Source organism: Mus musculus, chromosome 19, assembly GCF_000001635.26.
Source record: "Mus musculus strain C57BL/6J chromosome 19, GRCm38.p6 C57BL/6J".
NCBI classification, from domain to species: domain Eukaryota; kingdom Metazoa; phylum Chordata; class Mammalia; order Rodentia; family Muridae; genus Mus; species Mus musculus.
The window spans coordinates 16,329,078-16,356,251 of NC_000085.6; the positions used below are offsets into that span (position 1 = coordinate 16,329,078).

General features: G+C 41.3%; 1 protein-coding gene across 1 annotated transcript in view; it reads left to right on the forward strand.

Annotated features, from left to right (window-relative positions):
- The window catches only part of Gnaq (guanine nucleotide binding protein, alpha q polypeptide), a 255,837-nt gene that overhangs the window by 196,394 nt on the left and 32,269 nt on the right, over positions 1–27,174 (forward strand). The window contains exons 4-5 of the mRNA NM_008139.6: positions 3,000–3,128; positions 5,904–6,033. Of these exons, the coding sequence (NP_032165.3) occupies positions 3,000–3,128; positions 5,904–6,033 (259 nt within the window). The remainder of the gene's footprint in view (positions 1–2,999; positions 3,129–5,903; positions 6,034–27,174) is intronic.

Genomic DNA, 27,174 nt, shown 5'->3' on the forward strand with positions numbered 1-27,174 from the left:
CTTAGTCAGAAATATATGGAACATTTTTTTAAATCTACTTATTTTATGTGTATGAGTTTTTTGTCTGTATGTATGTCTGTGCACCATGTACAAGCCTAGTACTGACAACATGACAGAGGAGGGCATCAAGATGCCCTGGAAGTGGAATTAGAGATAGTTATGAGCTGCTATACAGTGACTTAAACCCAGCCCTCTGCTTAATCAATGAGTCATGTCTGTAGTCTGCATGGAACATTTTAAATGACTATTTCCCTGTCATGATGGTGACAATATTGAAATAGAACAAAACTTGGCAAGCAACAAATGTTCAGTGTAAGTAGTTGTTATTCTACATGAGCTGTACAAAGGATGAAGAGGAAAGAGAGTGGTACCCTATGCACAGAGATATGCCACTGTCAGTTTTATAGGGTGGCTGCTGAGCCTTTGCAAGTCACTTTCCAGCTGCAGGTATGTATCCTGACTCCATGTAGCATACACAGTTTTGGGGAGGTTATTGCACTTTTTCCTGATGGAAGAGATGCTGTCAGCACAGTTGAATAGATAAATTCCCACTTTGTGTACTGATTTTTAATATCATCCCTGGAAAACATACATTTGTGCTTGAAAATGGTGCTAGCATTGGGTACTCTTGGTTCATCTTTAAAAAACAAAACCACAATTTCCCTTCATTCCTAGACTGCCACAGAACCGTGTACACAAGAATTAACAGCCCTCTTTTGTGACCTCTCTGTGTGTGACCTCTCTTTGTACATGTGTGCGTGCATACGTGTGTGTGTGTGTGTGTGTGTGTACTCGCGCTTTTGAGTGCGTGGTCATAACTAGAATGGAAGTATATTTCTTAGTTTCATTTTTATCTTGCCACTGTAAATGCAAACTTCTTTGATTTTTCTGAAATTTCTGAGTTCTTGTATATAAAATGATGGTCACATACATTTTAGAATATAAGCTTAAATTTTTCAAATCAAGGATCTGATAAATTAGAAAGTTGTATTTGTCCAGAGTAGCTTCTTGCTTTTGTATCTGATGTGGGCCACATTATCTGTAGAGGAGATATAGTTCTACAGATAATTCTCAGAATGTTAATCCATTAGGTGGCTCTAGGAGTATGCCAAGATTCACTAAAATACAGCTTTACAGTTGTATTCTCCAAGCACCCGCTTTGGTCCCGAGCCAGTTTTATAATAGTTGAAGGTAAGAAGCGAGCTCTTACTGGTCAGTAGAGAGCTCGATTCTGGCTGCAGAAGTGTTGATGTGTCTGGGACACAGCCCTGGAGCATGAACTTGGAGGACTGATACGCTTCCCACAGGGCAGAGATTTTACTTCCTCATTAATGCTGGACTTTACTGCTGTGAGTTCATGAATCATATAGGCGTAACACACACTTCCCTTGTAATATTTCGTTTCACATTTGAGTCTCACTCATTAAGAAACTCCAGTAATAAGAATAACATGATAAAAGCTTTAATGCTTAAACTGAGTCTCTGTATAGGAATTAGAGTCATCAGCCGAGGAGTTTTGTAATTACTGAGTTGTAAATACCATGAACACCAAACATTCAAACTCATTGGATCTTGTTTGTGGTCCTTACCAGCTGAAGGTTTAGTTCCTTCCAGTTCTGTTAATGGCTCCACCTTTTTTCTGCCTCTTCCTCACAGGGTAGTCACTTTGTGGCCATGCCCTTTGAAGCCATCCCTGTGTTCAGGGCCAGGAGAGTATAGTTTCTCTTTGAAATCATAGCAGTGCTTCTCAGAACAATCATCTCTACCTGGCTGTCACCAGATCTGTCAAACTGTGCCATTTGTGACATTACAATTTATGTCCTACACTTTAAGATCCTGGAAAGTGAATGGGAAAGGTTTTGGAAAGGACAGAGTCGTACTGATGGTGAACTGTAATTGCCAGAGGTCAGGTGTGCCAGTGATAACACCAGTCAGGTTCTTGGTGCCAGCTGGAAAGTTCTGTGCCCTGCTTGAGGTGGTGATTACACAGATGTGTATATGTGGCAAAACTTCATAGACTGTGTGTCACACACACACACTCGTATGTGTAATATATGTGTGAATACACATAACTAAGGTCTGTTATGAAGCCGACTGCTCTTCCGAAGGTCCCAAGTTCAAATCCCAGCAACCACATCAACCACATGGTGGCTCACAACCATCCGTAACGAAATCTGGTGCCCTCTTCTGGAGTATCTGAGGACAGCTACAGTGTACTTACATATAATAAATAAATAAAACAAAAAAAAAAAGAAGAAGGAGGAAGATGCTATCATTAAGGGGGAGCCAATTGAAAGATTTATACAAGGAATTCTCTGTGATAGATCGAAGTTTCTTGTAAGTCTAAAATTATTTCAATCAAAAATACAATGTTTGATTCTCCCCACCCCGTGGAAATGCGTAAGTATCATGGTCAGATACATAAAAGTTAGGGTAGGTGACTGTAAAGAAGAGCATCTGACATTAGACATTATTGTTATCATAACTTAAAATCTCATGGCTTTTCAAGAATAACAAATGACTTGGGCTTTGGACATAATTAAAGACATGGTATGATACTGTCTGTCTTCTCTCAGGGGAATGAGGAAACTTCATTCCAGGAAAAGACTGATGTTCTGCAAACAACAGAGAAGATAAATCCTGACCTTACACTCAGCTTTATTATATGGTGGTTTATGCAAATTTACTTTGTATAAATAGTTTAAAACTTTAACTCTTGATTCACCAGCCAAGCCTGCTAAACAAATAGATGTTAGGAGACTCACTGCAGTTTCTTACCAGCTCTCCCTTCTTTTACATGAGTTCAGCTGCTGAGGAAATGGGAATGTGGTAAGTAGGTGACTGGGTGGAGAACCTTTCTCTGAGCAGGGGAAGTGTGGCCTTGCCTGCTTCCTAGCCTGTCACCTTACAGACTTTCCTTTTTCTCTGTGACTCAGTTTTTGCTCTTTCCATGGGATTAGAATGATGGTAACTGACATTCTCATGTCTTCCTCTTCTAGCTATCTGAATGACTTGGACCGTGTAGCCGACCCTTCCTATCTGCCTACACAACAAGACGTGCTTAGAGTTCGAGTCCCCACTACAGGGATCATCGAATACCCCTTTGACTTACAAAGTGTCATTTTCAGGTAGTAACTGAGTTCATTAACACCTTTAAACCCATCAGCTTTGTTTGATTTTGAAATAATGTATCAATGAAAGAGGAAGCAAAAAAAAAACATTCTGGAATTTTCATTTCCATTTAAATTCACAGAAAATTAGTTGCTGGTAGTATATCACATTTACTCAAACTGTATATTAGACAGGAACCACCATGCATGCCTGCCATTGAAAACTTCCATATCGATATTTTCTCCATGTTGTCTGGTACCAATGCAGAATTTCTCAGTACCAGTAAAAAGGTGTGCTGGGGTTTTTTTGTTTGTTTGTTTGTTTTGTTTTTTTTTTTACACAACAAAATGCTTAAGAGTTTTCAAAATTCATGGTTTTAAAAGTAGGGTAATTAACTTAATATAAATTGATATGGCAAAACAAAATGGAAATGTATTATTCCCCTGCTCACTGCTGCTGTTTGTATTGATATTTCAACTGAAACACTTTTTAAGAAGAGAAAAACAACAGTACATTTTCACTTTGCTATTTCAGAGTCACTTAATTATACTTTTAGTTGGAGTACAAACCACTTACTTGGAGCTTTGAGGAAAGGACCCACGAAGCAATGTCTTTGACTTGAATGTTGAATGTTGAATTGTCTCTCCAGAGCCTCCTCGCTGAGGGTGGGCCTGTGCTTGAGGCTCTGAGGCACCTTTTCTGTGGCCCCCTGCCTCATGCCTCTGCCATGGGGCTCAGTTTGACATGTGCTATGCTGTTTCTGCCAAAAAAAAAACTTTTCCTCTCCTCTCCTCTCCTCTCCTCTCCTCTCCTCTCCTCTCCTCTCCTCTCCTCTCCTCTCCTCTCCTCTCCTCTCCTCTCCTCTCCTCCCCTCCCCTTCCCTCCCCTCTCTATTCATTCTTTGCACCTGTAGTGTAATCTTACCCCCACATAATGCTCAAAAGCACATGGCTGTGAAGTAGGTAACACTTTAGAAATACTCTGATTCTTAAATCTGTGATGGGTCTATTAAGATGACCACCAAGGTTCCTGAGGCCAGCATTCTGAGTTACATATTTTGAGCTTATAGCATCTGGATATCCAGATTAACTTACTTTTACAACCATTTTACAGAAATGTTTCAAAAACACATACAGTCCTTGCCGATTTTCACATCTTGGTTGATTTGCAATTTCAAACACTGATGAGTATTTCATTTTACTCTTGACACATTTTGTTGTTCAACACACTAGTGTTAAAGCATACTTTTTGGCACTACAGTGAAAGTAGACTTTATTGTCTAGTTTCTGGCCCTCCTCAGAGGCATAGCACTGAGTCCCTGAAGTAGACTTCCTCGAATAGAACTTCTTTGTAAAATGAGTAGCCCCTTTCCACTCAGTGGTGCTGGGGCGGATCAGCATCTTTATATCTGGTGTCCAGCGCTCACAGAACTCTTGGACCTACTGGTTGGCCTCTTGGGTCTCACTTCTGTACCTTTACAGCCTTTTAGAAATGGTGGTAAGAATGATCCTTGACTTCGGGTCCGGAGAGATGCCTTAGTCAATAAAGTGCTTTCCTTGTGGATCCCATGATCCACATAAAAATCCAGATGTGGTGTCCTATCCCATAAGCTAAGGTCTGGAAGTAGAAGGTGCAAACCAGAAAGGTCCCTGGGGCTCCTTGGGCATCCAGGGAAGCCAATTGATGAACTCCAGGTTCAGTGAGAGATCCTATCTTAAAACAAGGTGGAGAGGACAAGAGAAGACTCCTGATAGTCATCCTCTGTCCTCCACACAAACATGCACACTTGTGCTGCACACACCCACAAATGCACACGGAGAAATGTGCAAAACAGAAAAGCAGAAGGTCTTTGAGTTCTTCTGTAGACTTAATGTGGAGAGTCAGGAAAACACCCCGAGCAGACACCCTGTTCTGTGGACTGGTAAAGAGCACTGCTTTCTCATTTGCATACTAACTCTTACTTTCTGAGACTCCTTTCCTCTGAATGTTGGATACATTGTCAAGGTTTGGGTTCAGCAATTTGGAGAAGCTGATTTAGTGTCACACACATCTCCACGTCATTCTTGGTGTCAATGCTGGTATCTGAGGATAACCAGGTACAGTATGGATGCATTAAAAGCAGACCAGGAAAATAGTTCATATGATGCCCCTGTGTGGCACTGTAGAACATTTTCATGTCATACACCACACTTTATTTCCAGCAAGGTGGCAAGTTGGTTTGGGCACTAGGCTAATTGTCCCATTGCTGCCAGATACCATTGGACATGTCAAATTATTACCAATATTGAAAGAAGAAAAAGCCCCAAATTCTTATCCTATGGGCGGAAGCATAAGCAGGCTTTGTTTACATTTAGTACCCTCTGTGTACGGAAATGCATGGCATCTCGTATCCTTTAAATGTATCCATGACCATGCCTGGCCTCCTCCAGTAGCATGTGAGGCTCTTCACTCTGACACCTAGGAAAGGAAAGGGAAATTTATTATTTGTTATCTGGACTGAATATAAAAAACAATGTTTGCCTTTGTTGTGTATAATTTAGTAAAATATTATTATATAGTTAATAATTTTCATACGTATCTACATAACATTCAGGTAACCACAGCAATTTCTGTGTCTACCATGCCTTATTTCTGTCAAGTAACAGGTAATTAATATATAGTCAATATTAATTAGTTGAGTTAGATGCCACTGTCTTTAAAGTAGTGAGTTTTCCCTAGTTTGTAAGTAGTACTTATATTTATATTCTTGATTTTTCTTTAAGTTATTAATATAAATATTGTTAACCTTGCAGAATGGTCGATGTAGGGGGCCAAAGGTCAGAGAGAAGAAAATGGATACACTGCTTTGAAAATGTCACCTCCATCATGTTTCTAGTAGCGCTTAGCGAATATGATCAAGTTCTTGTGGAGTCAGACAATGAGGTAAGTACCCTTTGGATGGATGGTGATTGATCATTTTATCACTGGATAGAAATAAATGACAAAATTCATGTCTTTAGTTCTTATAGGTATTTATTTGGTGTGTTTACATACATACATACATACAGCAGTGCACACATGAATATCACAGGGCAGCCTGTGGGAGAGGCTGTAGGGATGGAACTCAGGTTCCCAGGCTTGGCTTCAGGCACTGAGCTAGCTTACCAATGTGGATGATTTTAAGTAATCATGAATAACCCTGTAAGACCAACCCACAGTACTCTCAGAATGGCAGGCTTCTCCTTCAGGAATGTGAGCAGGTCTGCATGCTTGGATCTAAGCAGAGCCTGTTTGATACGGCCACACTATGCAGAGGTTCTGAAAATGAAAACATGGAAATCTCTAAGAGAATCACAAGATTGTCTCCTAGCCTCCCTTGCAGGATAGGACCTGGGAGATTTGTGTGAGTCACCCTGTTTTGTTTTGCTTTCCTTTTGTTTAAAACAATGTTTGCATGATGGGTGGGCAAGCAGAACGTTCACTTGGCAGATGTGAATAACTTTGTAACTGGCTTCAAAATCAGTTCGTTGTGGAACCTTGTAGCGTCGTGGTGTTTGGGCCTATCTGCTGCTAGTAAGTAGTCTACTGACTGAGCAGGACTTACTTGGAAACTGTTCTTCATAACTCTGTCTGGGAAGCTGGCGCTGTATCATGACGCGTCTCTGTTCAGGGAAAGTTTAACAGGTGCCAATATGGATTTTGAGGGTAATAGAGGTTTATGAATCAGTTGACTCTGGAAGATAATAAGAGGTATAGAAACAACCTTTTAGCTAAAGTTCAGAGGATGTGTGTGTGAATGGAGGTTCAATCAGTAATCACATCAGAGCTTGCAGATGGATAGACGACTAATGCCTACTAAGTAAAGATGGAAACAAAGGGGAGGAACTGAAAAACCCCAGCAATTGCTTGGCTGATATCTGCCGTGTCAGAATTTTCTGTCTTTAAAGTATATAAGAATTTGTCCCTTCTTGGTCTTTTTAAGATAGTGCTGTTGTTTTGTTGTTTTATTTTTGTTTTTGTTTTTTTCTGGTCTTACTATTCTCATTACAGTTTATACCCAGTATGCAGAGGTTTGCATCAATTAATAAGCTGAGGCCTATTAACCAGCCATTGGCCCCTTAGCTGAAATGCAAAGTGCCTACAAGCATAGTAAAATGTATAGCTATCAGCTATCAAAATGTGAACTGGGCAGTTACCTTTGGAATTTTTACTGTTATATCTCTCTATTTCTGTTTTTTAAATCTATTCTTGTGCCTACTTGTTGTTCCATAATTCTTGGAGACTGTATTTTTACTATGTTGCACACTTCAGATATTGTAAAGAGTCAATTGTTTCACTACTGTGATGTGGGGGCCGGATGCAAAACAAACACAAAACCGGAAAAATTCACATCAAGAAGCTTAAAAAGTACACCTGCTTTTTTCTCAGAAAAAAGACAATAAGACTTACTGCGTAGATCTTAGCTCTTATATTCAGTGTGCTAGCCACTAAAATAAAATCTGCGTGTGTTATCTACATAGAAGATAGAAGAAACACACATCATCTCATTCTTATTCTTTCATACCAGCAAGGGTAAGATCATTGTCTACCAGTGTACATTTTATACTCTGTAAATATGCTGTATCTATGAAGATCTGCATATTGTGACTTAATGGCAAGCAGTTTGCCACTTTGAAATTATCTAAATATCAAAGAAGTCCATTCTCTAAATAACCTGTCAGCTAAATCTCACACAACAGTCAGGTTCTTTGTTTACATGGTCATAGATTTCACCTGATCTTACAGTAGAAATCTATTTGTGGTTTGTTGGTATAAAAGTATATTAGTTCAGTCACATTTCTTATCAGACATCTTCAAATTTATACCAGTTAATTATTCAGAATGTAATAACATAGCCCAGTTCATTTGGTTCATAAGATGATATACTATGCCACAGATTAAAGTGATAAAGCTGTATCCATTTGCTTTCTATTGCTATGACAAACACCATGACCACCAACACCTTGAGGAGGAAAGTGTTTATTTTATGTTACAGTTTATAGTCAATCATGAAAGGCAGTCGGAGAAGGAGCACGGAGGCAGGAGCTGAAGCAAGAGACAGAGGCAATGTGCAGCCTACTGACTTGTTCTCCATGGCTTGCTCAGCTTGGTTGTGCCACTGCCCAGGGGTGGTATCACCCAGAATGGGGCTGGGCCATTTCTACACATCAATCTTTCATCTAGAAAATGCTCACAGGCCAATCTGATGAAGGCATTTTCTCAGATGACCAGAGCTTGTGTAACCTGGATACATTGTCAGTTTCACCGTTAGATCTCTTAATTCTGTGAGGTAGGTCATACCCACTTTGGAGCTTTTTCTCCATCAGGCCTGAGCTTCCTCAGGCACTGAGCTGATCTTTAAGCACAACAGGAAAGTCCTGCCCACAGCCAGCAGCCAGCCCTGAGCACGGCACGCTCTCAGAAGCGCGTGTTCATATTGCAGTGATCTCTTTTATGTTCAGTTGTTGTAAAACATGCAGATGCCATTACTTCCAATTTCTTAAACTGCTAAAGTAATTCAGAACTACAGAATTCTAGTTTCTGAAACTTCTGGTTTGGGTGAGACAGAACAAGAATAAATTCCTGACCATTTGTTTGTTCTTGGTCTGAAAGTGTGCTGCTCACAACTTTAAGTCAAAGCAGACTTGACTGCGCCTACCTTGGTATATATTTGTGAGAAAAACCTGGGAGTGAATACTGATCGCCTTTCGGTTCTGCAGAACTGTGGAAAATGCACTCTAGACCACAAACAACATAGCTAAGACATACTGTAGAGGCTGGGGAGCTAATATGTGTGGTAAAATCCATGAAGACATCAGCTCTGGTGGATCCCTGGGGCTTTGTAGCCACCTAGGCCAACACTGTTTGGCAAGCTCCAGACCTGTGAGAGAACCTACCTCTCCTCCCAACCCTCCAGAAGGTAGCTAGCTGGTGAGTGCGCGAGTACACAGGGATGCACGGGGAGAATGATCCAGATATCTCCTTTTACTTGTATTTTAGTTATGTATAAACATTGCATATTTCTCTCTGCAGTTCTGCACAGATCTACTTTTGAGTGTGCAGAGTCTCAGCCTTCCTATTGTTTGGGGGAATGAATGTCTTTCTCCTTTGTCTCCAAATAAGGAAATAAGCATGAACCAGTGGGCTAGACAAAGCAAGGTTGTAGTGCTGCGCTGCATTCTGACTTCTCTTCCTCTCGTATTTCCCTGTGTTAACATACCAGCAAACAGCCAACTATTCGGCTGTAATCCTTTCATGGACACATCATTTCAGAGCCTCTGAAAGCCCAGAACGAGAAGATAGCCAGCATGCATCACTGTGTGTTCAAACTAAGCTTTCCGTCTTTGTGTTTAAACTAGCTTTCCGGTCTGTGACTAAGCATGGTGCCTTCGCCATGATCCTTGCTAATGTGCACATCTAACTGACTAGTCCTTTTGGCTTGGTCATGGTGACTTACAGTATTTTCTGTATTGGGTTTGTTTTGTTTTGCTTTGCTGTTAGTATCAAGGTACTTGCCCCACACCTAACCCAGGCCTTCCTCATATCAAGATGGATTTCCCAGAATTAGTTCTCATAGACATCTGTCCTTCAAGCTAAGTCTGGAGTTGATACATTAGAAGACAGAGCAGACATTTTTAATACAATTGCATTTATACCTCTTTAAAACCTGCCAAGCTGTTTCCTGTGCATTATGACAGGGATTATAGCTTTGGCCAAGACACTGTTTCTGGGTTTGCAACCCAAAGAAAGAAGAGATGGGCTGTCACTGCTAAGAGGATGGAGACAGAGTAAGAATTCTCCTTTCATGGTGTTGAAATACCTCCCCTGGACCTCTGAGTCCTTATCACATTTACAGACAGTACTGAGCAAATACAGGACAGTTCCCCCAACAGTTCAGAATGTCTCTGTGTTAATTGGATCTAGTCTAGGATATGCCTTTGGTTGGATATACTTCAGTACTGCATGTGTGTGTGTGTGTGTGTGTGTGTGTGTGTGTGTGTGTGTGTGTGTGTGTGTGAGAGAGAGAGAGAGAGAGAGAGAGAGAGAGAGAGAGAGATTGAAACCAAAGTCTAAACATTATAATTTTTTCCTTGCTCTGAAAATTCTGAGTAGGTTTTTGGGAATTTTCCTGGCTGGGCTCTGATCACACACTGGGTAGTTTTTAACCTTTTTATTGGTTCTTAATCAGATCTTATGCTTGGTTCACTTAGCTTGGTTCATGATGTGATGAACAAGGACTTCACTTCTGGTGTCGGACCCCTCCCTCGGGCTTCACTCCTCTCTTCCTTTTCAGCAGCTTGTCTGTTGTTTATTCTTGTTCTCCACCCTTGAACTTCTCTGCTCTTCTGTTTCCTCATTGTTCTCCTTCTCAGTCTCTTCTCCTTGCTCTTTAGTAAGCAGAACCCAGAGCCTTGTGCCTTCTACCAGTGAGCAGCATCCTAGCCATGAGAAAGATGTTTCTGATCACCATATATGACCTTGAGCCAGAGGCCTATAGTTATACTAATAAAGGTGTTAACCATAAACTCACCTATCAGTTCTTCATTAATTTATTTCTGCTTATTTAATTGTAAAATGTACAATTATGATCATATGATCCTCTTGCCTCTGACTCCTGAGTGTTTGAGGTCCAGGTGCATATCACTAAGAATATGGTTTGTTTTGTTTTGTTTTTAAATAAAGGAAGGGAAAAAAAGAACATCCTAATATTTCTTGTGGATCTACACATGTGCCCAGTAATTGAGCATTTGTCTGATACAGGCATGGCCGTGGCTTCAAGCTTTACCACCAGGAGAAAACTGAACATACGATTCTGTGCCAATACTATTGTTAATGACACTGAACAATTCTTGTCACCTGGTATTTTTCTGTGTTTAGATATACAAATAGTTGCCACAGTGTTGCAGCTGCCCATGGTCACAGTCACATCTGAGCTTATCGTCACAGAGCTCTGCTGTGCCCCATAGTATGGGTATGTGGTGGACTACACCACCTAGGTTCATGCTATTGTTCATACAACACAAAAATTTCCTAGCAAGACAATTCTCAGACTGCATTTCCTCTACTAAATACCACAGAACTATTTCTCTTTGTCCCCATGGAAGACTAGAGCCAGTTGGAGTTGGTGTTTCATCCTCCATTCCAGACTGATTAGCCTCTGACAAAGCCCCAATGGTTTAAGTTAATGATTTATTTCTCAAGGACACCTGGCATATTTATAATGTTTTCCCTGTCATCTCTTACGTGGGGAGATTTGCAAGCCTGATTACAGGTGTTTATTATATAGAATTGATACACATGATCTGTATTATAGATGTGACTGAAGAGTAAATTGAAATTATTAGCAGGGATTATCTCTAAGTTGCTGGAGTTTGGTAGTTTGTGTGTGTGTATATATATGTATATATATATATATAAATTTTATATTTTAGTCATTTACATTTATATTTCCCCATGAAGAATATATCATATAGTGTTACCTATTAAAATGATTAAATAAAAATAACCCTTTAAGGCTATTTTGAGTTTTTCTTATTGTTTTCAACAAGAAAACATGGAGATACACATGAATGGAGAAGTTAATACAGATGTCTAGCCCAAGCTTAATATACTGAAATGTCTTCAAAACTGAGACACCTTAAAAATAGTAGGACTAGAGAGATGGTTCAGCAGTTACGATCACTGAGTGTTCTAGAGGACCCAGGTTCAATTCCAAGCACTCATAGAGGCTCTTAACCCTGCTTATCTGTCACTCTAATCTCGGCAGATCTAGTGCCTTCTTGCCTTCGAGGGCACTGAACAAATGTGGTACAGGCAGAACAGCCATAGACAAATAAATGAATGAATAAACAAATAAAATTAAGCAGATCAAGGAGTTTCCTGGAGTGAGGGAGACAGCTGATGAACACAGGATTTGTGCCAGCACTTGTTGTCCATCTTAGATGAAAGTTTCAGAGCTGTAGCCTAGTGTTACAGATTGCCCAATGAAATGCCTGGATCCAACTCACTAGAGTCTAGACAGTTTTCACCATCTGGGGTCTTCAGTGCCATCTACTTCTTCCTTTTGTTTGGAAGAACTTACCTTGTAACAGGAAATCTACATTCTATAAAACTTAAAGCTGTTGCTTATTCTCTTCTCCATAGTAATAATAGCATGTGTATATGTCTGGGTGTGCTGTTTAATAGTTCAGGTTGCCTGGAGCCCCCCTGGTTGGCACAGGGCTGGGTGATATAACTGCCCCTTTCAGGGTTTCTTTTATTGCCTTGATTGAATATATTACAGTGACATTATCTATAAAGAAAAGCAATGGAATTTTAGGCTTTTTTTTTTTTAACTAAAACAATCTGAGGTGTCACTTAAAAAACAAAACAAAACGAACAGAAACCCTAGGAATAGTCTAGGGAGATGGCTCAGAAGGTGAGAGCAAGCATGCGGACCTGAGTTTAGATGTCCAGCATCTACATAAAAAGCCAGGTGTGGCTGTGCATACCTGTAGCGTCCGTGTTGTGGGGCAGAGACAGGAGGCTCTGCGGAGTTCTTGCTGTCAGATTAGTCTAAACGATGAACTTCCAGTTCTGTGAGAGACACTGTCTCTAGCAATAGGGAGAAAATGATGGAGACCCATGACATCCTGCTCTAACTTGCCCATGGCCATTGGGCCCTCACACCTGTACAATCACATGTATGCAGCACACACATACACACACACAGCAGTAAGACAGAAATGTATTTCCTGAGACATTGGACACTTAGGATGTTGTACTCCTGAGCTGTCCCTCACTAAGGAGCAGAGAAGTAGAAAGAATCCAACTGCCCTGGTTGAGACAAAGCTCCACCCACAGGCTGAGTGATCTCAAACACTTACTTTCTCTGTGTTAACAGCTTTAATGTAAGCACCTAAGATATTGGGTACTTTTTCTATTGTTGGGAGGAAGTGCATTCAGAAACAACCAAAGGACAGAGGTTTTCCTGGGCTCGTGGTTTCTGAAGGCAGAAGGTGTGATGGGGTTCTTGGTGGGGAGAACATGTGGTAGATTCCCCATGGTACTAGACAGAGAATCGTGTAGACAGGAGAAGGATATAGAAGTCTTCTTCAACACCCAGACCCCACTTCTTAAGGGGCCCACTCTCTTAAGAATAGGACCACAAGCTGGCAACTGGGAGTCCAAAAATGAGCCTGTGGGGGCCATCGCAGATTCAAACTGTAATAATGATGCTATTTGTCTTTTGTTGTAGGGAATATTAAAATAGGTAATAGAGAAACTACCGAGAACACGTAAATATCAAGTACATGATAGCTCACATCATCAATAATTTTAATGGAGAAATTGAGACAACTTCCATCTGTAAAATCACCTGCTAATTTAGTTTTAAGAGAGTTTTCTCATTCAATAGATTTAAGCATTTACTATATAAGATTCAGGTATGAGAAAAACACTGTATGAAAGCCAAAAACATGAAAATCTTTGTGTTAGAAAATTCCTTCCAAGCTAACAGAACAGAAGGTAGAAATATACACCAAAATGGAAAATACTAAAAACAACACAGCTTTTAAAATGCAATTACTTAATAACAAAATGTTTGGTACTTCTTTTTTAATATAAATTTTTGTGATTTTTATTTATCTTCATGCATAGGGTGGTTTGTCTTTGCACTATGTGCATGCATTGCCTCTGGAGACCAGAAGAGGGCATCAAATCCCCGGGAATCGGAGTTTGAGATGACTGGGTCTCAAAAATTGAATCCAGGGTCTTCTGGATGAGCAGCCATATCTCCAGCTCAATTTTTCATATTCTGTTTTGGGGAATTTCATACATAATTACTGTATTTACATCAATCATTGCAGAGGTAGCTCCTCCCCTCTCCCCTCCAGCTCTTCCTATGTCATTGCCCTGCCCACACATACATGCACACACTCCCTCTCAAATTCATGATCCCTTTTATTTTATAATTAGTGTTATATATATATATTAGCATTGCTCATATGCCCTTGTGTATAGCGCTGAGCACTTGATTAGACAAATCATAGTGGAAAAGACTGAATTTTCTCTTCTCAGTAGCCATAATTGCCTGTAGCTTCTCATGTAGGGTTGGGGCCTTGTGAGATTTTTTTTCCCCTCTATGCTGGCATGTCATTTTTCAGGGCTTGTTTAGGTGACCATAATTTTGAGATTTCATGGGTGCAGATTCCCTACTATATTTGGGATACATTATCTCACAGAAGTTATCCTGGGACTCTGTCTGTTAAAACCTTCCACCTTCTGTTTGTTACCTCTGCATCTGTTTGATTGTTCACTGTGTTTATGTTAGTCATAGCTTTGTAGCTGGAGCTCATAGGAGCCCATGTAACCAGGAAGAACCAAGGGCTGCTGCTCTCACTAGGAGTTGAGAGTACTCTTGCTTCCTTATTGTCTGGTTCCTAAATCATGTCTTCTTAGTCTAACAACCCAAGAACAAAGGAAGTGTTCACTCTGTCCTCATTCGGATACAGCTTAAGTTTCCACAGGGGTGTATGTGGCTCCCACTGTGATAGTAATAATAAATGGTAAGAATGTTTTAGAAGAGGAATCTACTCAAAGGTGACTAGGTTACTAAGGACTTCACTTAGAGAAAAATCAGTGTTGGTCTCACAGGATGAATTGTTAATGAACAAGACTGACTGGTGGCCACATTGATAGAGCTACATCATGTTAGAATTCCAGCCTCCAAACTGGACTGAGACAAGCTCTCTTATGAGGCAACTCTTATAAGAGAAAGCATTTAATTCGAGGCTTGTCTGCAGTTTCAGACATTTAGTATAACCATCACGGCAGGGAGTATGGTGATAGGCAGGCAGGCCTGGTACTGGAGAAGTAGATGAGAGCTACATCCTGAACTGCAAGTAGAGACAGACAGACAGACAGACAGACACACATACACACACACACACACACACACACACACACACACACACACACACTCACAGGACCTGATTTGGCCTTTTGAAACCTCAAAGCCCATTCCTAGTGACACTTCCTCAAACAAGGCCATATCTCATCATCTTTCTGAACACTACCGTTCCTTGGTGATTAAGCATTCAAATATATGAGCCTGGGGGATGGGAGGAGGGGGTGGGATGTCATTCTTATTCAAACCACCACAGCCTGTAAATGTTTTGTCTTAACACATTGAGTGAGTTGGAAACCCTTTTTGGGTTGTAGGTTCTAAGTGTTAAATCATGAACACCATCTTTAAGATAGAGAAATGGAATAGATGTAAATGCAACCAAGCTGCAAGTACCAAAGACTATTATACTCAGAAGAATCACTGTCTTATGGGACCTTTGTTTCTACTCTGGGGTGGGTGGGTGTGTTGGTTGGTTGGTTGGTTGGTTGGTTAAAACAGGGTTTCATGCAGCCTAGGCTAACCCCAAATTTGTGCGTAGCCAAGGATGTGCTTGAGTGAATTCCCAATTCTACTTCCACCTCCCAAGGGCCAAGAGTGTAGGCATATGCCACCATGCAAGTTCCGTTCTAAAGTGTGTGTGTGTGTGTGTGTGTGTGTGCGCGCGCGAGAAGGTAGTTTTCTTGTTGCTCAGACTGTTCTTTGTTCTCATTTTCATTTCGGCAGTAGGAGGAAGGGGGCATGGAGCCTGGAGCAGTTACAGTACATAATTCTTTCTCTGCTGAACTTAGGCTTTTGTTGTTGTTTTGGTTTTCCCATAATTTTTTATTATTTATATATTTACATTCCAAATGTTGCCCCCCCCCTTCACGGTCCCTTCTCCATGAGTTCTTTTCCCCTTCCCCCTCACCTTTGCTTCTGAGAGAGTGCTCCCCGCACCCAACCACCCAACCACTCCATTTCACCCCACTAGCATCTCCCTTCCCTGGAACATCAAGTTTCTACAGGATTAAGTGCATCCTTTCCCACTGAGGCCAGACAAGGCCGTCCTCTGCTATGTATGTGCAGGGGCCACCGACCAGCCCATGTATGCTCTTTGGTTGGTGGCTTAGCCTCTGAGAGCTCCAAGGGGTCCAGTTACTTGATACTGTTGTTCCTCCTATGGGCTTGAAATCTCTTTCAGCTCCTTCAGTCCTTCCCCTAACTCTTCCACAGGGCTCCTGACCTCAGTCCAATACTTGGCTATAAGTATCTGCATCTGTCTGAGTCAGCTGCTGGTAGAGCCTCTCAGAGGACAGCCATGTTAGCCATGTAGAGCCATGGCGCTCTGCTTCATTCTGTCCCTGCATTTCCTTTAGACAAGAACATGTGATGCTTCTGTATTTTCCTTTCTGTTTAAAGTTACATTAGCTGTGTTCCTCCTGATTAGTGCACACTGTTAGTACACGTAGTTTACAACTGATCTGTGTGTTTGCCCCAGTTACTGGACTAGTGTGCCCAGTGAAGTCATTCAGAAACTGTCATTGAGCCATGGCCATCCTGACTGGTAGCTTAATATAAACCCAATGGCCCCCATCTCACTACCTCCACATCCCTTAAATAGCTTGCCGACAAAAGGCAACATAGAATCCAAATGCTTCCAGCATGATTCCCATCTGTGCTTCCTCTGCCTTGCATAGAGTTGCCCATAGAGCTGGGATGCCACAACTTGTAAAGTATGAAGGACTGGATTTGAAATGGCCTGTTTTATGATTAAATTGCCAGTGCTCAATAAGAGTCATTTTACAGAGACACAAAAAATAGATAACCTTTGTTCAGTTTCAGGAAAATAGCCAGACTATTGTCAGAACAAGAGATGTTTAGAGCCTCTGGCTACCAGAGACATGGTTTGGAATTTCAGAAGCCAGGTCACACCTAAGTAGAGCGGATTCCAGAGGGAGAAGAGGAAATGCAGCCCTGCTCAGAGAGGAGCCTCTGTGCTCAAGGCTTGTTGTGGACCCAGGACAAGTTTCTGGTGTCTGTGCTTGACTGATACCTGGTCTCAGTTTGTGGCGGCTTGCAGTGGGAAGTAGCATCTTTGCCTGTCCTTCACAAACACTTCCGGTGTTGGGCACATAATGAGTGAACCATCCCATGCATTCCACTCCTACCCAGCATAGGTCCTGGGTATGCATCACGAGGCACTGGCTGATGTTTTCATTGCAGTTGCCATAAGTACCATAGGTTGTCTAAGACCCACAGCTCACTAAAGATACAGGCCTCAAGATGACCAAGAGGTCATCAAGATGGCCATTTGGCTTAGGGCTACTCAAAGTGTTTAAAACAGCATTGAAGTACGCCTGAAGAACAAGTTCCTAACCTGAACATCTATAGGTAGGCGTCTTCAGAAAACATCCTTAGAATAAAGATATGCCTCACAGAAAATGTTCTACTGGTGTGAGGGCCATTGGCTTTAACTGGTGGCTGTGTTACAAAGAAACTGGAGGTATGGAGCAGCGAGTGGCAAGAGGTGACTGCAGGTCCCAAGCCCAGTGTTGGGCCCACAATCTATTGCTGCTTGGTAGGCTGAGAGGAGGCTGTTTCTGGCATTGAGTTGAACATGGAATAAGAAGGCTCTGGCACTTTCTATTTGTTAAGCACCTGCCATGGTCTAGGGAACATGACCTCCATGATCCATATGGATCTCCTGACATGATGCCCCATCACAATAAAGGAGCTTAAGGCTTGAAGACCATAGGGCTTTCTTGAGTCATTCAGTGTTCATTTCCTGTTAACAATGCAGAGTGCCTCAAATTCCAAAGGAGCAGTTGTAGGACCTAGTTATTATTACATATATCCCAATCCCAGATCGGCTACCATCAGTGTTGGAGACTCTAGGGCCTCAGTTTACTTGGCTGTGTTTGGGTTAAAGTAAAGGTTCACTCTAACTAAACACATGAAATAGGACAGTCAGTGGCATGTTGTTGGTGTTACATAAGTGATTATTATAATGTGATGGTGATAATTCCAGATCCAGAAAGATGAAAATCTAGTTCCCTTCACAGTGTTGCTGTTTATCCAGAGCCCAGACTTAAAAGCTACAGCTTCAGAGCATTCACTTTCAGTGAATCCCCACATGCAGGCCTTCTTTCCAAGGCCCATGCCAGGGGCACAGACGGTAGGAGGCGGGCTGCATGACTGTGAGATCTAGCAGTCTTGATTAAGTGTTAGGCTAGGCTAAAATAGAAAGAAAACCCTATGAAAGCAGACCACTTCGACATAGAAATTGTTCCTTCACTTCTAGGCAACTTTGTTGTCTTGCTCTGTGTGTGTGTGTGTGTGTGTGTGTGTGTGTGTGTGTAAAAACAGGAAAATGCATCTCCTGAGATGTCAGTATTCTCATCCCATTTTACCAGGCTGTACTACAGGCCTTAAGAAGAAATCTGAAAAATAAATTTTGAGTATTTAACTTTATATAAGAACAGAGAGCATTTGGGAAAGAATTTGGGAAGACACAGTAGCTGTGTCACTTTTGGTTGATGAGCCATGCCTTTTGTAGACCCTCAGAGGAGCATCAGGAGTAACTTGTCACACACAAGAGCAGAGTGCACTTACTGGAGCAGTAATTCCTCTGAATATATCCTGTCCCCCTGTGTATGACATCTCCAGATGTTACTTTGTAGACATATGTGGGCTGCTGTTGGTAACTACAGAGCGATTTATATCCACCCCAGCATCTGAACACCTTGGAATTCATACCTGTAGCCCACCAAGCTGGGCATTTGCATAAGATAAGCACATTTCTCTCATCTGGGTCAGACTCAATGGAAAGCAGACTGCTCCCCACGCCCACTGTGATAGTTTGTATATGCTTGGCCCAGGGAGTGGCACTGTTGAGAGGTGTGGCTCTGTTGGAGTAGGTATATCATTGTGGGTATGGGTTTTAAGATCCTATTTCTAACTGCCTGGAAGACAGTATTTTGCTAGCAGCCTTCAGATGAAGATATAGAACTCTGAGCTCTGCCTGCACCACGCCTACCTGGACACTGCCATGCTCCCACCTTGATGATAATGGACTGAACCTCTGAACCTATAAGCCAACCACTATAATTCCTTTATAAGACTTGCCTTCCTTGGTCATGGTGTCTGTTCACAGCAGTACAACCCTAACCAAGACACCCATCCCATGTCCATTATTGTTGAAAACCACAAGGGAGCACAGCGTTACTTGTTTCTCCAGGCTGCTTACAAGTAGACATTTCCCCTGTGAGAGCATCTCAGTAGTCACCAATAGCAATCTACTCTGAGCTGTGGGTCTTATAAACTACTGATACACGGGAGCTAGAAAACACTGAGAAAGGGCAGGGAAGAGTTACATGAAAGAGCTATAAATATGTCTTTGTTTTCTTCTTCATATTTTATTTCTCAACAGCAACTTTACATAGAAGAAGACACCCAACATCAGCCTCTGTCCTCTATACATGTGTGCACATACCTCACACGAACACATACACAAATTTAGAAAATAGGTTTTATTTAATACTTCACACTGATAATTAAAGTTTGGACAAATGTAATTTACTCTTTGTCCACTTTGAAGTAGTGGATTGTGTTGCAGTAAATCTCCTCCCAGATATGCCCTGGTAATAAAAACACGACACAGTTCATGTGATTACATGATGTGTACCTATATTGGGCAGATCTACCACTATGCTACCATCTTCTCCATCTATGAGACCCCTTAGAACTTGCAGTTTCTCCGGGCCATGTGCTTCTGCTCAGCTTTTCTTCTTCTTCCTCTTCCTCTGCATCCTCTCCCCCTTCCCTTTTCTCCCTTCTCTCTCTCTCAACTTCTGCTCCACCTTCCCTTTTATCTGCCCCGTCATCAGCTCTCTGTTATTTTATAAATTAAGGTGGGAAGCAGGTTTACAGGAAATCACCTGAGTGCTGACTCAGTCCTTGTTCACAACCACTCACAGGAGAACAAAATTAACATCAAATATGATTAGCCCCAGGGCTATCCACAGCAGGATAGCTCAGAGGTACTATGAACATTCACATTGCTGTATGGCTGTTCCCACCACGTCTAGAACTCCTTCATCTTCCCAAACCAAATCTCCACATGTATTCACAATAAATTCCCCTTTCTTTTGTACCTATGCATTTACCTGTCCTGTGTTTCTCTTATAAATGGAAGCATGCAGTGTTGTTCTTCTGGCTGGCTTATTTTACTTTACAGTTTGTTCATGACTCGGAGTGTACGGTGTGTACATCCTTGGCTACATGCATATCTCACTCCTCTCACTCCTCTCCTGTAGGAATGCATCAGTTTTACTCATCCTTCAGGAGCTGCTGCCGTGGCTTCCTTCTTCAGCTTCCTTCTGTGAGCTCAGGCTGACGACTCTGGTTCCTACTCTTTAGTTCCTTTAAATATGTGCCCAGAAATAGAACTACTGGGTTGTATAGTAATTCTGGCTTTTTTAATTTCTTAAGAAGCTACTATAATGTCTCCATAGCAACCATATCATTTTTATGTTCCCACCAGCATGAGTCTTCGTCTTCCTCTATATCCTTGCCAACAGGTACTAGTTACTAGTTTTGTTCATTTTTTTTTACAAAAGCCGTCATTAATGGAAGTGTATCACTTGTGATTTTTTTCTCTTGGGTTTCCCTGGTTGGTTATGTTGAGCATTTTTTTCATGTGCTTATTAATCATTTGTGAAACGCCTGTGCAAGTCCTGTGCATATTTTTTTTCCATTTTTTATTAGGTATTTAGCTCATTTACATTTCCAATGCTATACCAAAAGTCCCCCTTACCCACCCACCCCCACTCCCCTACCCACCCACTCCCCCCCTTTGGCCCTGGCGTTCCCCTGTACCGGGGCACACAAAGTCTGCGTGTCCAATGGGCCTCTCTTTCCAGTGATGGCCGACTAGGCCATCTTTTGATACATATGCAGCTAGAGTCAAGAGCTCAGGGGTACTGGTTAGTTCATAATGTTGTTCCACCTATAGGGTTGAAGATCCCTTTAGCTCCTTGGGTACTTTCTCTAGCTCCTCCATTGGGAGCCCTGTGATCCAATCATTAGCTGACTGTGAGCATCCACTTCTGTGTTTGCTAGGCCCCGGCATAGTCTCACAAGAGACAGCTACATCTGGGTCCTTTCAGTAAAATCTTGCTAGTGTATGCAATGGTGTCAGCATTTGGAAGCTGATTATGGGGTGGATCCCTGGATATGGCAGTCTCTACATGGTCCATCCTTTCATCTCAGCTCCATACTTTGTTTCTGTAACTCCTTCCATGGGTGTTTTGTTCCCACTTCTAAGGAGGGGCATAGTGTCCACACTTCAGTCTTCATTTTTCTTGAGTTTCATGTGTTTAGGAAATTGTATCTTATATCGTGGGTATCCTAGGTTTTGGGCTAGTATCCACTTATCAGTGAGTACATATTGTGTGAGTTCCTTTGTGATTGTGTTACCTCACTCAGGATGATGCTCTCCAGGTCCATCCATTTGGCTAGGAATTTCATAAATTCATTCTTTTTAATAGCTGAGTAGTACTCCATTGTGTAGATGTACCACATTTTCTGTATCCATTCCTCTGTTGAGGGGCATCTGGGTTCTTTCCAGTTTCTGGCTATTATAAATAAGGCTGCTATGAACATAGTGGAGCATGTGTCCTTCTTACCAGTTGGGGCTTCTTCTGGATATATGCCCAGGAGAGGTATTGCTGGATCCTCCGGTAGTACTATGTCCAATTTTCTGAGGAACCGCCAGACTGATTTCCAGAGTGGTTGTACAAGCCTGCAATCCCACCAACAATGGAGGAGTGTTCCTCTTTCTCCACATCCTCGCCAGCATCTGCTGTCACCTGAATTTTTGATCTTAGCCATTCTCACTGGTGTGAGGTGGAATCTCAGGGTTGTTTTGATTTGCATTTCCCTGATGATTAAGGATGTTGAACATTTTTTCAGGTGCTTCTCTGCCATTCGGTATTCCTCAGGTGAGAATTCTTTGTTCAGTTCTGAGCCCCATTTTTTAAGGGGGTTATTTGATTTTCTGAGGTCCACCTTCTTGAGTTCTTTATATATGTTGGATATTAGTCCCCTATCTGATTTAGGATAGGTAAAGATCCTTTCCCAGTCTGTTGGTGGTCTTTTTGTCTTATAGACAGTGTCTTTTGCCTTGCAGAAACTTTGGAGTTTCATTAGGTCCCATTTGTCAATTCTCGATCTTACAGCACAAGCCATTGCTGTTCTGTTCAGGAATTTTTCCCCTGTGCCCATATCTTCAAGGCTTTTCCCCACTTTCTCCTCTATAAGTTTCAGTGTCTCTGGTTTTATGTGAAGTTCCTTGATCCACTTAGATTTGACCTTAGTACAAGGAGATAAGTATGGATCGATTCGCATTCTTCTACATGATAACAACCAGTTGTGCCAGCACCAATTGTTGAAAATGCTGTCTTTCTTCCACTGGATGGTTTTGGCTCCCTTGTCGAAGATCAAGTGACCATAGGTGTGTGGGTTCATTTCTGGGTCTTCAATTCTATTCCATTGGTCCACTTGTCTGTCTCTATACCAGTACCATGCAGTTTTTATCACAATTGCTCTGTAGTAAAGCTTTAGGTCAGGCATGGTGATTCCACCAGAGGTTCTTTTATCCTTGAGAAGAGTTTTTGCTATCCTCGGTTTTTTGTTATTCCAGATGAATTTGCAAATTGCTCCTTCTAATTCGTTGAAGAATTGAGTTGGAATTTTAATGGGGATTGCATTGAATCTGTAGATTGCTTTTGGCAAGATAGCCATTTTTACAATGTTGGTCCTGCCAATCCATGAGCATGGGAGATCTTTCCATCTTCTGAGATCTTCTTTAATTTCTTTCTTCAGGGACTTGAAGTTTTTATCATACAGATCTTTCACTTCCTTCGTTAGAGTCACGCCGAGATATTTTATATTATTTGTGGCTATTGAGAAGGGTGTTGTTTCCCTAATTTCTTTCTCAGCCTGTTTATTCTTTGTGTAGAGAAAGGCCATTGACTTGTTTGAGTTAATTTTATATCCAGCTACTTCACCGAAGCTGTTTATCAGGTTTAGGAGTTCTCTGGTGGAATTTTTAGGGTCACTTATATATACTATCATATCATCTGCAAAAAGTGATATTTTGACTTCCTCTTTTCCAATTTGTATCCCCTTGATCTCCTTTTGTTGTCGAATTGCTCTGGCTAATACTTCAAGTACTATGTTGAAAAGGTAGGGAGAAAGTGGGCAGCCTTGTCTAGTCCCTGATTTTAGTGGGATTGCTTCCAGCTTCTCTCCATTTACTTTGATGTTGGCTACTGGTTTGCTGTAGATTGCTTTTATCATGTTTAGGTATTGGCCTTGAATTCCTGATCTTTCCAGAACTTTTATCATGAATGGGTGTTGGATCTTGTCAAATGCTTTTTCTGCATCTAACGAGATGATCATGTGGTTTTTGTCTTTGAGTTTGTTTATATAATGGATTACATTGATGGATTTTCGTATATTAAACCATCCCTGCATCCCTGGAATAAAACCTACTTGGTCAGGATGGATGATTGCTTTAATGTGTTCTTGGATTCGGTTAGCGAGAATTTTATTAAGAATTTTTGCATCGATGTTCATAAGAGAAATTGGTCTGAAGTTCTCTATCTTTGTTGGATCTTTCTGTGGTTTAGGTATCAGAGTAATAGTGGCTTCATAAAATGAGTTGGGTAGAATACCTTCTACTTCTATCTTGTGAAAAAGTTTGTGCAGAACTGGAGTTAGATCTTCTTTGAAGGTCTGATAGAACTCTGCACTAAACCCGTCTGGTCCTGGGCTTTTTTTGGCTGGGAGACTATTAATAACTGCTTCTATTTCTTTAGGGGATATGGGACTGTTTAGAAGGTCAACTTGATCCTGATTCAACTTTGGTACCTGGTATCTGTCCAGAAATTTGTCCATTTCGTCCAGGTTTTCCAGTTTTGTTGAGTATAGCCTTTTGTAGAAGGATCTGATGGTGTTTTGGATTTCTTCAGGATCTGTTGTTATGTCTCCCTTTTCATTTCTGATTTTGTTAATTAGGATTTTGTCCCTGTGCCCTTTAGTGAGTCTAGCTAAGGGTTTATCTATCTTGTTGATTTTCTCAAAGAACCAACTCCTCGTTTGGTTAATTCTTTGAATAGTTCTTCTTGTTTCCACTTGGTTGATTTCACCCCTGAGTTTGATTATTTCCTGCCGTCTACTCCTCTTGGGTGAATTTGCTTCCTTTTTTTCTAGAGCTTTTAGATGTGTTGTCAAGCTGCTAGTATGTGCTCTCTCCCGTTTTTTCTTGAAGGCACTCATAGCTATGAGTTTCCCTCTTAGAATCCTGTGCATATTTTTAATCAGGTAGGGTTTTTTTTTTTCATTTTGTTGAGTTGTAGAAAGTTTCCATGAGCTCCAGTTATTAGTCTTTAACAGATATTTAATTTACAAGTATTTTCATTTCAAGCATAGTATCAATGCTTAAGTCACTGTTTCTTCAGGGCAGTAGTTAACAGACTTCATAGCCCTCAGTCACAGGAAAAAGATTTTCAAGTGAAGTAAGAGGGGATGAGCTGGTCCTTTGGCCTTTGGATTTTGTTTCTTTTTAGTAAATGGTCACTTCTGTAAAGGTAACTTTTAATTACTCTGCCATTTTTTAGGTTGTACAAATGTCCACTAGGTGGTGCCCTAACTGCAGCATCAAATGTTTTCATACAGCTGAAAATAAATTTTCAAGTTGTTTGAACAACAACAAAGATTCAAACAGACAAGCCATTTATGTTAATTTGGGCAGAGTACTGACATCTGTAGAATATTTGACATAGAAATTACCTCTGAGGCTTGAGCTGTAGTCCATTTCCATTGTCCCACTGCTGATAGTAGTCTGGTTCAGGGCTTTTGTTCCCATCTGGTGGTTGATCCCATTACCCATTATGCCAGGCTGACTATTAACAATATTAGCTTCCCAGGGAGTCTGGAGTGCATGAGAGGCCCTGTTAGTGTAGCATTGTCTCTTGAGAAAGGAAGCTGCAGATACATTCAGGGTATGTATGTATGAATGTATGTATGTATTTTGAAGAACCCTTAAATGCAGATTAGGAAATCAAATTTCCACTAATTTTTCCATTAATCTTGGGAAATGACTTAATGAAAGTGGACACTTTAAATATAAACTCTTGCCTGAAAGCTTGAAACTTGACTCACTTGGCTTTTCTTATTTCAGGGGGTCTCCCTTCTCCCCTTTTTGATCATAAAATCGATAGAAACTCACATTATAGTTCTGGCATGAGATGAAATTGACTTACCAAATCACTTTTTTAGAAACTTTGCAACTTTCACTGGTATCAGCATTTCTAATAACCTATAAGCCTTTTTAAAAAATGCAATTGTTTTATGATGACCTGTTACAGGCAGTTCATTTGTAGAATATTTGTGTAGGTGTTCCAAAGCAACTTGCCCTGCTGATCATTTATTGACTTCTACACAGTTCTCATCTGTCTCCCCTAAGTCAGCTGCCCATGTTTCCAAGGTTCCCCATAGCATCCACTACATCTGCCTGTCTGTTGAATCGTAACTGAGTCCTGCTCAGTTTATTTGCCTTGTCATGCATGTAATTTGTTCTTACCATAGGAATTGCTCTCAAAACATAGAGCTGCCTTTTAGAAAGTGTGTCAGTTAGCATCGTCACAAATGGTAAGCTGTAGCCAGGCTTTTGGCTACTTGGTGGGTTCTTTTTTTTTTTTTTCCTCCATCCTTACAGCCCCCTAACACTAGATTGGACAGACAGAAAGGATAGAGGGGAAGGGACAATGTTATTGTTAGACTACTTCCTGTGAGTAGGAGTGCTGAGTTCCTTAGGGCAAGTTTGATCTTTGCTCTCAGGATTCTTCTTGTTGTTGTTTCTTCTTCTTTGCACACAACAACTTAACAAACTGAAACCAGCATCAACTTATAACCCATACACCTACTCGGGCTCTAACATTTATATAGTCTCTGAAAAGCCCCCAGAATTCCGAGCATCACACATTCGCAGAACTATCTGCAGTTGGCAAAATCCCGCTCCTGCTAAAGCGTGAAACAAATTGTAGTCAGCCACTGAGGACCGTCTGAAGCAGCCCCATAGTCCACTGCCGGGGTTAAAACAGAAACATAGTCCCTTGATAGTTCTGTATTACAGTAAGGCCACCGCGTCACAAAAGAGGGGTATCGGCAACTATAGAGTCACAAATATGCTGTTATCACAGTACACAGTAGTTGAAAAACACAAAGGCAGGCTAAAGCCCCACTCCCCTTTTCTGAGCTCTGCTGGTCATGTCTAACCAGTGCCTCAGACACTCACCTTTCCTTCATTTCATTCTTCTGCTATCAACAAAATGCCTGTGGCCTTTGCACATGTTTCCTGGGACATATGTTGAAGAATGGGCACATGCCTGAGCCCAGTCTGCTTACTGTGGACTCTAGAACTGCCAAGTGATATAGCATGTGGGAAGAAGAGTGGCCATCTTAGCCACAGGTGTTAGCAATGTCAAGGGAACAGCACTGAGCTTGAGATTTTAAATGTTTGGCACAGAAGTAGAAATGTTAAACCTTGTCAAAAGAAAGAAAGCAAGTAAATGAAAGCTAAAGCCTTGTTTCTTGTGCTTGTGAAGGTAGATCCTCACTTACTGGAAGAGTGTAACGTGTTTCCAATGTGCTTGTTTCCAATGTGCTCAGAGTCCTAACTCTTAGGTTCCATCTCATGAGAATAGTTGGATACCAGGTCTTGGGCAATGTTAGTTTGCAGGTGTGAGCTCAGCCTGTACATCTTAGACTCTAACCTCTGGTTGGTGAAGAAGCCAGAGCACTTAGCAAGCTGCAGTCAGAGGCTATGAGGGAACAGCTTTGAGAAGCACAGTGAAAGCCAGCGTGTGTGTGTGTGTGTGTGTGTGTGTGTGTGCTCTCGCTTACAGGGGTAGGAAGCGTCCTGAGTGTTTCCAAATGAAGCCTGGAGGACCCCATCAGTCAGCAGTGACTTCTGTTCTCTGCTTTCAGTTATTTGCTCTTCTTTGTGGTGCAGAAATTCTAAATAAAATATTCATAAATAAGCAATGGCTTATTTATTGCTGCCACAATCATTCTATTACACTATTGTTCTTTTTACCGTCTTACTGTGTTAG